Source organism: Coturnix japonica, unplaced genomic scaffold (assembly GCF_001577835.2).
Source record: "Coturnix japonica isolate 7356 unplaced genomic scaffold, Coturnix japonica 2.1 chrUnrandom458, whole genome shotgun sequence".
Classification (NCBI taxonomy): Eukaryota; Metazoa; Chordata; class Aves; order Galliformes; family Phasianidae; genus Coturnix; species Coturnix japonica.
Genome location: NW_015439872.1, coordinates 98,823 through 112,942, shown reverse-complemented (window position 1 = coordinate 112,942; position 14,120 = coordinate 98,823). Strand labels below are relative to the sequence as shown.

The 14,120-nt window shown below is 51.0% G+C and overlaps 1 protein-coding gene across 1 annotated transcript in view; it reads right to left on the bottom strand.

Moving 5' to 3' along the window:
- Positions 1 to 226: 226 nt before the first annotated feature.
- Positions 227 to 14,120, bottom strand: part of SMAD4 (SMAD family member 4) — a 53,713-nt gene continuing 39,819 nt past the window's right edge. The window contains exons 8-10 of the mRNA XM_032441649.1: positions 13,428 to 13,596; positions 5,373 to 5,511; positions 227 to 553 (exon numbers count right to left, since the gene is read on the bottom strand). Coding sequence (XP_032297540.1) covers positions 342 to 553; positions 5,373 to 5,511; positions 13,428 to 13,596 — 520 coding nt within the window. The 3' untranslated portion in view covers positions 227 to 341. The remainder of the gene's footprint in view (positions 554 to 5,372; positions 5,512 to 13,427; positions 13,597 to 14,120) is intronic.

The following is a 14,120-nucleotide window of genomic DNA, read 5'->3' as shown; positions in this document are numbered from 1 at the left end:
GGGGTCTAATGGGTTTCTATGGGGTCTTATGAAGTCCTATGGGGCATATGGGATCCTATGGGGTCTAATGGGTTTCTATAGGATCTTATGGGGTCTTATGGGGGATACAGGGTCCTATGGGGGATATGGAGTCCTATGGGTTCTTATGGGGTCCTATGGGGTTTTTAATAGGATTAACCGGATTCTAACCCCAATAGGCCGCAACACAAAGGAGCCAACAACCACATCATGAACCCAAAGCACTTTATTGCCCCCATCCCACCCCATATCAGCTCAAGAGAACCCGAAACCCTAAATAGAAGATAAGTAGGATCTAATAGGGTATATATATCCCTATAGGGTTAATCCAAGGGCTGCGGGTCGTTGATGGGCATGGTGTGCAGCACCTCGTCCAGGAGCTGCAGGGCGCGGTGCAGGTGGATCTCGATCCAACACGGCGTCTCCTTGATGCTCTGCCGCGGGTAGTCGGGGCCCCAGCCCTTCACGAAGCTCATGCGTAGGATGCACAGGCGCCGAAGGTCGTCTACGCCAATGCCAGCCGCTGCTGACAGGCCTATGGGGTAAGGACACATAGTGTTATGGGTTTATGGGGTTTTTATAGGGGATATGGGGTCCTATAGGGCTTCTATAGGGTCTTACGAAGTCCTATGGGTTCATATGGGGTTGTATGGGGGATATGGGGGGGATATGGGGTCTTATTGGGGGATATGGGGTCCTATTAGGATCCTAGGGGGGATATGGGGTCCTATGGGGTCCTATGGGGGATATGGGGGTTCTATGGGGGATATGGGGTCTTATGGGGTCTCTATGGGGGATATGGGGTCTTATGGGGACCTATGGGGTCTTATGGGGTCTCTGTGGGGTCCTAAGGGGTCTTATGGGGGATATGGGGTCCTATGGGGTCCTATGGGGTTATATCGGGTCTGTATGGGGTCTTATGGGGTCGTATGGGGTCTTATGGGTTCTTGTGGGGGTATATGGGGTCTTATGGGGGATATGGGGTTTCTATGGGGTCCTATTGGGGTACATGGGGTCCTACAGGGGATATAGCGGTCTTATGGGGTTTCTATGGGGTCTTATGGGGTCTCTATGGAGTTCTATGCGGTCTTATGGGGGATATGGAGTCCTATGAAGTCTAGTGGGTTTCTATAGGGTCTTATGGGTTCTTATGGGGTCCTATGGGGTCGTATGGGGGTATATGGGGGGATACAGGGTCTTATGGGGGTCCTATGGGGGATATGGGGGTCGTATGGGGTCTTATGGGGTCCTATAGGGTCTTATGAAGTCCTATGGGGTATATGGGGGTCCTATGGGGACTAATGGGTGATGCACAGGCGGCGAAGGTCGTCAACGCCAATGCCAGCCGCTGCTGACAGGCCTATAGGGTAAGGAGTTATGGGGTTATAGGGTTATAGGGTTTCTATAGGGTCTTATGGGGTCTAATGGGGGATATGGGGTCTAATGGGGTCGTATGGGGGATATGGGGTCCTATGGGGGGAATATGGGGTTTAGCAGGGTCCTATGGGGGGATATGGGGTCTCTGTGGGGGATATGGGGTCCTATTGGGTCCTATGGGGGATATGGGGTCTAATGGGGTCCTATGGGGCGATATGGGGTTGTATGGGGTCCTATGGGAGATATGGGGTTCTTATGTGTTCTTATGGGGTATCTATGGGGTCCTATGACGGATATGGGGTCCCTATGGGGTTGTATGGGGGACATGGGGATATATGGGGTCCTATTGGGGATTTGGGGGTACATGGGGTCTCTGTAGGGTCTAATAGGCTATATGGGGTCGTATGGGGGATATGGGGTCTTATGAGGTCCTATGGGGGTATATGGGGTCTTATTGGGGGTATATGGGGTCCTATGGGGGATATGAGGGAGATGGGGGTTCTATGGGGTCTTATGGGGTCCTATGGGGAATATGGGGTTTAGCAGGGTCCTATTGGGGGATATGGGGGGAATACGGGGTCCTATTGGGATCCTAGGGGGGATATGGGGTCTTATGGGGTCCTATGGGAGATACGAGGTCCTATGGGGTCTCTGTGGGAGGATATGGGGGTATATGGGGGATATGGGGTCTCTATGGAGTCCTATGGGGGGATATGGGGTCCTATGGAGTCTTATGGGGGTATATGGGGTCCTATTAGGTCCTTATGGGGGACATGGGGGGATATGGGGTCTCTGTGGGATCCTTATGGGGTTCTATGGGGGATATGGGGGTATATGGAGTTTCTATAGGGTCTAATGGGGTATATGGGGTTTCTACAGGGTCTAATGGGGTTCTATGGGGTCCTTTGGGGTCTTATGGGGAATTTGGAGGTCTAACGGGTTTCTGTGGGGTCCTATGGGGTCAAATGGGGGATATGCGGTTTCTATGGGGGATATGGGGTCCTATGGGGTTTCTGTGGAGGGATATGGAGTCCTATGGGGGTATATGGGGTCTCTATAGGGTCTAATGGGGTCTAATGGGGTCCTATGGGGGTATATCGGGTCTGTATGGGGTCTTATGGGGTCGTATGGGGTCTTATGGGTTCTTGTGGGGGTCTAATGGGGGTATATGGGGTCTCTATGGGGGATATGGGGGTATATGGGGTCTCTGTGGGGTCCTATTGGGGGATATGGGGGTCTAATGGGAAATATGGGGGTCCTATGGGGTCCTATTGGGGTCCTATGGGGTCTCTGTGGGAGGATATGGGGTCTTATGGGGTCCTATGGGGGATATGGGGTCCTATGGGGACTAACAGGAACTAATGGGCTCCTATGGGGTCTTATGGGGTCCTATGGGGTCTCTATGGGGGATATGGGGTCTCTATAGGGTCCTATTGGGGTATATGGGGTCTTATAGGGTCCTATGGGGTTTCTATGGGGACTAATGGGTGATGCACAGCCGGCGCAGGTCGTCAACGCCAATGCCAGCCGCTGCTGACAGGCCTATAGGGTGAGAGGTTATGGGGTTTTTATAGGGGATATGGGGTCCTATAGGGCTTCTATAGGGTCTTACGAAGTCCTATGGGTTCATATGGGGTTGTATGGGGGATATGGGGGGGATATGGGGTCTTATGGGGGGATATGGGGTCCTATTAGGATCCTAGGGGGGATATGGGGTCTTATGGGGTCGTATGGGGTCTTATGGGGTCTCTGTGGGGTCCTAAGGGGTCTTATGGGGGATATGGGGTTTCTATGCGGTCGTATAGGGGTATATGGGGTCTTATGGGGGTATATGGGGTCTCTATGGGGGATATGGGGTCTCTGTGGGGTCTTATGGGGTATATGGGGTCCTATTTGGTTTCTGTGGGGGGATATGGGGTCTTATGGGGTCTCTGTGGGGTCCTATGGTGGATATGGGGTCTTATGAGTTCTTGTGGGGGTATATGGGGTCTTATGGGGGTATATGGGGTCCTATTGGGTTTCTGTGGGGGGATATGGGGTCCTATGGGGTCTTATGGTGGATATGGGGGTATATGGGGTCTTATGGGGTCCTTATAGGGTCTTATGGGGTCCTATGGGGTCCTATAGAGTCTTATGGGGGTCTAATGGGGGATATGGGGTCCTATGGGGTCTTATGGGGTCCCTGTGGGGTCCTATGGGGATATGGGGGTCCTATGGGGTCCTATAGGGGGATATGGAGTCCTATGGGGTTTCTATGGCGTATATGGGGTGTAATGGGGGATATGGGGTCTCTATGGGGCCCTATGGGGGGTATGGGGTCTAATGGGGTCTTATAAGGGTATATGGGGGTCTAATGGGGGATATGGGGTCTCTATGGGGGATATGGGGGTCATATGGGGGATATGGGGTTCTATGGGGTCTTATGGGGGGATATGGGGTCCTATGAAATCTAGTGGGTTTCTATAGGGTCTTATGGGTTCTTATGGGGTCCTATGGGGGATATGGGGTCTTATGGGGTTTCTATGGGGGATATGGGGTCTTTGTGAGGTCTTATGGGTTATATGGGGTCCTATGGGGTCTTATGGGGGATATGGGGTCCTATGGGTTCATATGGGGGTATATGGGGTCTTATGGGGTCCTATGGCGGAAATGGGGTCTTATGAGGTATATGGGGTCGTATGGGGTTGTATGGGGGATATGGGGTATATGGGGTCTTATGGGGGATATGGGGTCTTATGGGTTTCTATGGGGGACATGGGGGATATGGGGTCATATGGGGGATATGGGGTCCTATGGGGTTATATGGGGTTCTATGGGGTTTCTATGGGGGATATGGGGTCCTATGGGGGTATATGGGAACCAATGGGAGTCAATGGGAACCCAATAGAAGCCAATAGGAACCAATAGGAACCAATAGGAGCCAATGGGAACCAATAGGAACCAATAGAACCCAATGGAACCTAATAGGAACCAATGGAACCCAATAGAAGCCAATGGGAACCAATGGAACCCAATAGGAACCAATGAGAGCCAATAGGACCCAATAGGAACCAATGGAACCCAATAGGAACCAATGGAACCCAATAGGAACCAATGGAACCCAATAGGAACCAATAGGAACCAATAGGACCCAATAGGAACCAATAGGAGCCAATGGGAGCCAATGGAACCCAATAGGAACCAATGGAAACCAATAGGAACCAATGGAACCCAATAGGAACCAATAGGAGCCAATAGGAACCAATGGGACCCAATAGGAAACAATAGGAGCCAATAGGAACCAACAGGAACCAATAGGAACCAATGGAACCCAATAGGAACCAATGGGAGTCAATAGGAACCAATGAGAGCCAATGGAACCCAATAGGAACCAATGGAACCCAATAGGAAGCAATAGGAGCCAATGGAACCCAATAGGAACCAATGGAACCCAATAGGAACCAATAGGAGCCAATGGAACCCAATAGGAACCAATAGGAACCAATGGGAACCAATAGGAGCCAATAGGAACCAATAGGAGCCAATAGGAACCAATGGAACCCAATAGGAACCAATAGGAACCAATGGAACCCCATAGGAACCAATGGGAGCCAATAGGAACCAATAGAAGCCAATAGGAACCAATAGAACCCAATAGGAATCAATGGAACCCAATAGGAACCAATAGGAGCCAATAGGAACCAATGGGAACCAATGGGAGCCAATAGGAGCCAATGGAAGCCAATAGGAACCAATAGGAACCAATAGGAACCAATGGGACCCAATAGAACCCAATAGGAACCAATAGGAACCCAATAGGAGCCAATGGAACCCAATAGGAACCAATGGGACCCAATAGGAACCAATAGGAACCAATAGGAACCAATAGGAACCCAATAGGAGCCAATAGGAACCAATAGGAACTAATAGGAGCCAATAGGACCCAACGTGGACCCTAATGAACCCCTCATGCATATTAATTAGCGTTAATTACTCACTAATAGCCGGCGCGATGCCACCCACGGAGCCTGGACCCGGAATGTTCCCGGCTACAGCAGCGGCCTGAGCCGCAGCCGCAGCCTGAGCCGTGGCGGCCTGCTGCTGCATCTGCCTATGGCACTGCCGTAAGTCAAACACCTGTATAGGGTTATATAGGGTTATATAAGACCCCATAGGACCCCATATAACCCCATAGAGACCCCATAAGACTCCATAGAAACCCATTAGACCCCATTAGACCCCATAAGACCCCATTAGAACCCATAGAGACCCCATAAGACCCCATAGGATCCCATAGGACTCCATATACCCCCATAGGACCCCATAAGACCCCATAGGACCCCATAGGACCCCATTAGATCCCATAGGACCCCATAAGACCCCATAGGACCACATAGAGACCCCATATACCACAATAGGATCCCATATACCCCCATAAGGACCCATAGGACCCCATACCCCCCATAGAGACCCCATATCCCACATAAGACCCCATAGGACCCCATATACCCCCATAGGACCCCATAAGACCCCATAGGACCCCATAAGACCACATATCCCCAATAGGACCCCATTAGACCCCATAGGATCCCCATAAGACCCCTTAGGCCTGCATCTGCCTATGGCACTGCCGTAAGTCAAACACCTGGATGGGGTATATAGGGTTATATAGGATTTATATGGGATTTGTATAGGATTATATGGGGTTATATGGGATTATATGGGATAGGATCCCATATACCCCCCGTAGAGACCCCATTAGACCCCATAGGACCCCATATAACCCATAGGACCCCATAAGACCCCATAGAGACCCATTAGACCCCATAGGATCCCATAAAGACCCCATAAGACCCCATAGGCCTGCATGTGCCTATGGCACTGCCGTAAGTCAAACACCTATATAGGATATATGGGGTTATATAGGGTTATATAAGACCCCATAGGACCCCATAGGACCCTATTAGACCCCATAGGACCCCATAGAACCCCATAAGACCCCATAGGATCCCATAAGACCCCATAGGACCCCATAGAGACCCCATTAGACCCCATATCCCCCATATAGACCCCAGTAGACCCCATAGGATCCCATATAACCCCATAGGACCCCATTGAACCCCATAGGACCCCATATCCCCCATATAGATCCCATAAGACCCCATATCCCTGCATCTGCCTATGGCACTGCCGTAAGTCAAACACCTGGAGGGGATATATGGGGTTATATAGGGTTATATAAGACCCCATAGGACCCCATAGGATCCCATATAACCCATATACCCCCATAAGACCCCATAGAAACCCATTAGACCCCATAGGACCCCATATAACCCCATAAGACCCCATAAGACCCCATAGAGACCCCATAGAGACCCCACAGAGACCCCATATAGAACCCATAACCCCATATAAACCGTCCATAAACAGCCCATAAGGAACCCCATATACCCCCGCATATCCCCCTATACGCCCCATAGGGACCCACTACCCCCCCTATTATCCCCCGATAGAACCCCAAATCTAGACCCAGTTAGAAACCGCAATTAGACGCCCATAAAGAACTCCATAGAGACCCATTAGACCCCATAGGACCCCATAAGACCCCATAGGACCCCATAAGACCCCATAAGACCCCATAGGACCCCATAAGACCCCATAGGACCCCATAAGACCCCATAGGATGCCATAGAAACCCATAAGACCCCATAGGACCCCATATACCACAATAGGATCCCATAAGACCCCATAGGACCCCCATATCCCCCATAGGACCCCATATGACCCCATTAGACCCTATAGGACCCCATAGGATCCCATTAGACCCCATAGAGACCCCATATCCCCCATAGGACCCCATTAGACCCCATAGGACCCCATAAGACCCCATAGGACCCCATATACCCCCCATTAGACCCCATAGGACCCCATAGGACCCCCATATCCCCCATAGGACCCCATAGAGACCCCATTAGACCCCATAGGACCCCATAAGACCCCATAGAAACACATTAGACCCCCATAGGACCCCATTAGACCCCATAGAAACCCATTAGACCCCATAGGACCCCATAGGACCACATATAACCCATAGGACCCCATAAGACCCCATAGAAACCCATTAGACCCCATAGAGACCCCATAAGACCCCATAGGACCCCATTAGACCCCATAGGACCCCATTAGACCCCATAAGGACCACATATACCCCCCATTAGAACCCATATAACCCCATAGAGACCCCATAGAACCCCCATACCCCCCTATAGGACCCCTATACCCCCCATAGGACCCCATTATCCCCCCATAAGACCCCATAGGACCCCATATCCCCCATAGGACCCCATAAGACCCCATAAAACCCCATAAGACCCCATATAAACCCCATATAACTCACCTTAATATAAGCACTAGGGTAGATCTTATGCACCGCATCCCCCCCATAGAACCCCATATCCCCCTATACCCCCCATAGGACCCCATTAGACCCCATAGGATCCCATAAGACCCCATAGGACCCCATAGAGACCCCATACCCCCCCATACCCCCCATAGGACCCCATAGAGACCCCATAAAACCCCATATAAACCCCATATAACTCACCTTAATATAAGCACTAGGGTAGATCTTATGCACCGCGTCCCCCCCATAGAGACCCCATAAGACCCCATAAGACCCCATAGAAACACATTACACCCCACAGAGACCCCATAGGACCCCATATCCCCCATAGGATCCCCATAAGACCCCATAGGACCCCATAAAGACCCCATAGGACCCCATTAGACCCCATAGAGACCCCATATCCCCCATAGGACCCCATAAGACCCCATTAGACCCCATAGGATCCCCATTAGACCCCATAAGACCCCATATGGACCCCATAGGATCCCATATACCCCCATAGGACCCCAGAGGACCCCATATACCCCTATACAACCCCATATCCCCCATAGGACCCCATTAGACCCCATTAGACCCCATATCCCCCATATAGATCCCATAAGACCCCGTAGGATCCCCATAAGACCCCATATCCCTGCATCTGCCTATGGCACTGCCGTAAGTCAAACACCTATAGGGGATATATGGGGTTATATAGGATTTATATAGGATTATGGGGTTATATGGGGTATATATGGGGTCCTATGGGGTCTCTATGGGGTCCTATGGGGTTTTATGGGGTTATATGGGGTTTGCATCTGCCTATGGCACTGCCATATCCATATCCATATCCACTGGATAGGATATATGGGGTTATATAGGGTTATATAAGACACCATAGGACCCCATTAGACCCCATAGGACCCCATATACCACATAGAACCCCATAAGACCCCATAGAAACCCATTAGACCCCCATAGGATCCCATAGGACCCCATATAGACCCCATAGGACCCCATATCCCCCATAGGACCCTATTAAACCCCATAAGACCCCATAGAAACCCATTAGACCCCATAGAGACCCCATAAGACCCCATAGAAACCCATTAGACCCCATAGGACCCCATTAGACCCCATAAGGACCACATATACCCCCCATTAGAACCCATAGGACCCCATATAACCCCATAGGACCCCATTAGACCCCATAGGACCCCATAGGCCTGCATCTGCCTATGGCACTGCCGTAAGTCAAACACCTATATAGGGGATATATGGGGTTATATAGGGTTATATAAGACCCCATAGGACCCCATTAGACCCCTTAGGATCCCATAGGACCCCATTAGACCCCATAAGACCCCATAGGACCCCATAAGACCCCATAGAAACCCATTAGACCCCATAGGACCCCATATCCCTTATAGAAACCCATTAGACCCCATAAGACCCCATAGAAACCCATAAGGACCCCATAAGACCCCATAGAATCCCATAGGACCCCATAGGACCCCATAAGACCCCATAAGACCCCATAGAATCCCATAGGACCCCATAGGACCCCATAAGACCCCATAGGACCCCCATAAGACCCCATAGAAACCCATTAGACCCCATTAGACCCCATAGGACCCCATATACCACAATAGGACCCCATATACCCCCATAGGACCCCCATAGGACCCCCATATCCTCCATAGGATCTCTTAAAGACCCCATAAAGACCCCATAAGACCCCATAGGACCCCATAAAGACCCCATAGGACCCCATAGAAACCCATAGGACCCCATTAGACCCCATAGGACCCCATAGAACCCCATAGGACCCCATTAGACCCCCTAGGATCCCCATAAGACCCCATATACCCCATAGGATCCCCATAGAGACCCCATATACCACAATAGGATCCCATATACCCCCATATCCCCCATAGGACTCCATAGAGACCCCATTAGACCCCATATCCCCCATAAGACCCCATAGAGACCCCATAGGACCCCATATACCACAATAGGACCCCATAGGACCCCATAAGACCCCATAAGACCCCATAGAAACCCATAGAAACCCATAGAAACCCCATAGGACCCCATAGAGACCCCATATCCCCCCTATACCCCCCATAAAGACCCCATAGGACCCCATAAGCCCCCTATACGAACCCCATAGAACCCCATAAAGACCCATAGGACCCCATTAGATCCCATACCCCCCCTATCCCCCCATAGGAGCCCAATAGGACCCCATACCCCCCCCATATCCCCCCTATACCCCATAGAGACTCCCATAGAACCCCATAAGAACCCCCATAAAAGGACGCCCATAGAGACCCCAATAAGACCCCATATGCCCTCATAGGAGCCCATAGAGACCCATACCCCCCGCATATCCCCCCTATACACCCACATAAGACTCCCATAAAAACCGCCATAGGACCCCATAGAGACCCCAATCTCCCCTATAGAACGCCCATAGAAACCCATAAGAAACCCCATAAGGACGCCCCATAAAACCTCCAATTAAGACCCCCATAGAAACCCATACCCCCCATAGACCCCATTAGACCCATTAACCTCCAATAAGACCACCATAGAAACCCCATTAGACCCCATAAAGAATCCATAGGACCTCCATACCCCCCTCTATGCCCGCCCTATATGGGAACCCCATAATAAGACCCCATAGAAACCCATTAGACCCATAAGACCCCATAGCCCCCCATATCCCCCCTTATACCCCCATTAGGACCCCCATACCCCCCAATATCCCCATAGGACCCCAATATTCCCCATAGCAACCCCATATAAATCCCCATAAGAACGCGCATATACTCAATAGGATCCCCATATAGACCCCATAGAAGCACATTAGACCCCATAGGACCCCATATCCCCCATTAGGACCCATAAGACCTCCATAGGACCCATTAGAAACCCCAATAGAGATCCCCATATCCCCCCCCATAACCCCCGCCATATCCCCCTATACCCCCATAAGAACTCCCATTATGACCCCATAGGACCCCATAGAAGACCTCCATATCCCCCCTGATACCCCCCATAAGACACCGCATAGGACCCCATAGGATCCCCAATAGAGAACCCCATATCCCCCATAGGACCCATAAGACCCCATAGGAGACGCGCCATATACCCCATTAGACCCATAGAGACCCCATAAGGACCCCATTAGACCCCAATAGGAAAACCATTTAGAACCCCATAAAAGAACCCCGATAGAATCCCCATAAGACCCCAAAATAGACCCAACTAGGAACCCATAGGACCCCATAAGAACGCCCCATAGAACCCATTAGACCCATAGGACCCGCCTAGACGCTATAGGACCCCATAAGACCCCATACCCTCCCTATACCCCCCATAGGACCCAATAGGACCCCATACCCCCCCTATATCCCCCATAAGAACCCCATTAGACCCCATAGACACCAAAACCCCAAATAAGGACCCCATAGGACCCCATTATCCCCCCCAAAACCCCATAACCCCATAAAAAACCCTATAGAAAACCCCATAACTCACCTTAAGTTCAGCCACTAGGCGTGATCTTTATGAGCGGACGTCCCAGGCCCATAGAGACCCGCCATATCCCCCATAGGACCCATAGAACCCCATACAGGACCCCATAGGACCCTCATAGAACGCCATGGAACCCCATAGAACCCCATGGACCCCATGCCATAAGACCCCCATATCCCCGATAGGACCCCATAGAGACCGCATTTAGAGCCCCATACGACCGCTATTTAGACCCATAATTACCCCCATAGGACCCCATAAGACCTCCCATAGTAGACACCCCATATGACGCCCCATAGGAACCCATTTAAGACCCCATAGAACCCCATAGGGTAATCCCCATTAGATCCCATAGAGACACCATATACCCCCATAGGAAACCCATAATCCCCCTATAATCGCCCCTATAGGACCCCATAAGACCCCATAGGACCCCATAGAGACCGCCCATATCCCCTTAATACAATATAAGGACCCCCACTTAAAGACCCCCATAAGACCCATAAGAAAACTCCCATAGGACCTCCATAGAATACGCCCATAGGACCCCATATCCCCCCTATATCCCCTCTATAGGCCCATCAACAGACCCCAATATGAGAACCCCAATACGAGACCAGGCCATATCCCCCATAGGACCCCATAAGACCATATAGACCCCCATCGAAACCCGCATTAGGACCTTCCCATTAGAACCTACGAGACCCTTATACCCCCACATTATCCCTCTTCATAGTACCCCATAGAGACCCCATATATACCCCCAGTCAGGACCCGCCCATAGAGACGCGCTATGATGCTCCCAGACCGCCATACCGCCCCACATCACTACGACCCCATATGGTACTCTTTCCATATAAACCATATTAACCCTCGCACTTTCCTGCCATAGAGATCCTTGTACTAGAAATCCTCCATATCGACCCCTAGACCCCCAATATCCCCATAGACCCTCCATGAGGGGAGACCGCTCTCCGCCGTAAGGAGCCCCATAGGACCCCATAAGAGAACCGCCACAAAGACCCCATAGAGCCCACCATAAAGTTACATCCGGTCCATATTTCGAAACGGCCATTACCGAACCCATAGAGACCCATATCCCACATAGGACCCCATAGAGACCCCATAAGACCCCATAAGACCCCATAAGGACCCCATAGAGACCCCGTAAGACCCCATAGGATCCCATAGGACTCCATAGAGACCCCATAAGACCCCATAGACCCCAATAGGAACCCATAGGACCCCATAAGACCCCATAGAAACCCATTAGACCCCATAGGACCCCATATCCCCCATTAGACCCCCATATACCCCATTAGACCCATAGGACCCGCATAACCCCCTATACCCCCCAATAGACCCCCATATCCCGCCATAGGATCCCCCATAAGACCGCCATAAGGAACCCAAAGACCCGCGAGTGAGAGACGCCGAGTGAGTGCCCCAATAGACCCCATACGAGACCACCACAGAGACCCCATATAGAAGACCATAAGAACCCAATAGGACCCCAATTAGATGCCCCATAGAACCCACCATCAGACCCCAATAGGACCCCCATACCCCCCCATACCCCCCAATAGACCCACAGAGACCCCATAGAACCCCCTAATATCCACCCATAACAGAACCCCGATAGACCACCATAGAACCCCATAAGACCCATAACAGACCCCATATGAACTTTATACCCCCCATAAAGAACCCATAGGACCCAGCATTATCCCCCCTATATCCCCCATAGGACCCCCTATACCCCCCATAAAGACCCCTATAAGACCCCATAGGACCCCATAGAACCCCATAAGACCCCATAGATCCCCATAGGACCCCATAGGATCCCATAGAGACCCCATATCCCCCATAGGACCCCATAAGACCCCATAGGACCCCATATACTGCAATAGGATCCCATAAGACCCCATAGAAACACATTAGACCCCATTAGACCCCATAGGACCCCATAGAGACCCCATATCCCCCATAGGACCCCATAAGACCCCATATCCCCCATAGGACCCCATAAGACCCCATAAAACCCCATAGGACCCCATAAAGACCCCATAGGACCCCATAACCCCATATAACCCCATAAAACCCCATATAAAACCCCATAACTCACCTTAATATAAGCACTAGGGTAGATCTTATGCACGGCGTCCCCCGGCGCCCTTCCCGCTTCCCTATCCAGGTAATAGCTTTGCACGAACACGGCGTGGTCGCTCAGGCACCTGACCCACACGTCCCCTTCCCCTTTACACTCCAGCTGAACCCCCTTCCCGATGTGTAACCTGTAATTTATAGGGTTTTTATGGGGTTTTTGTAGGGTTTTATGGGGTCTTATAGGGTCTTATAGGGTCCTATTGATTCCTATGGGGGCTGCAATACCATTAGTGGCCACTAGGTGGCGCTATAGCAGGTTATAATGGGAGTCTATGGGAGCTATTGATTCCTATGGGGGCTGCAATACCATTAGCGGCCACTAGGGGGCGCTATAGCAGGTTATAATGGGAGTCTATGGGAGCCATTGATTCCTATGGGGCTCTATTGGGCTCTATGGAAGCCAATGGAATCCTATGGGATCCTATGGGGTTTAATGGGGTCTATGGGGTCTCTATGGGGGTCTATGGGGTTCTATGGGGTTCTATGGATTCCTATGGGGTTTAATGGGGGCTAATGGGGTCCTATGGGGTCTATTGGGGTCTATTGGTTCCTATTGGGGTCTATGGGGTTCTATGGAATCCTATGGGGGTCTATGGGGTCTAATGGGGTCTCTATGGGGTCCTATGGGGTCTTATGGGATCTTATGGGGTCT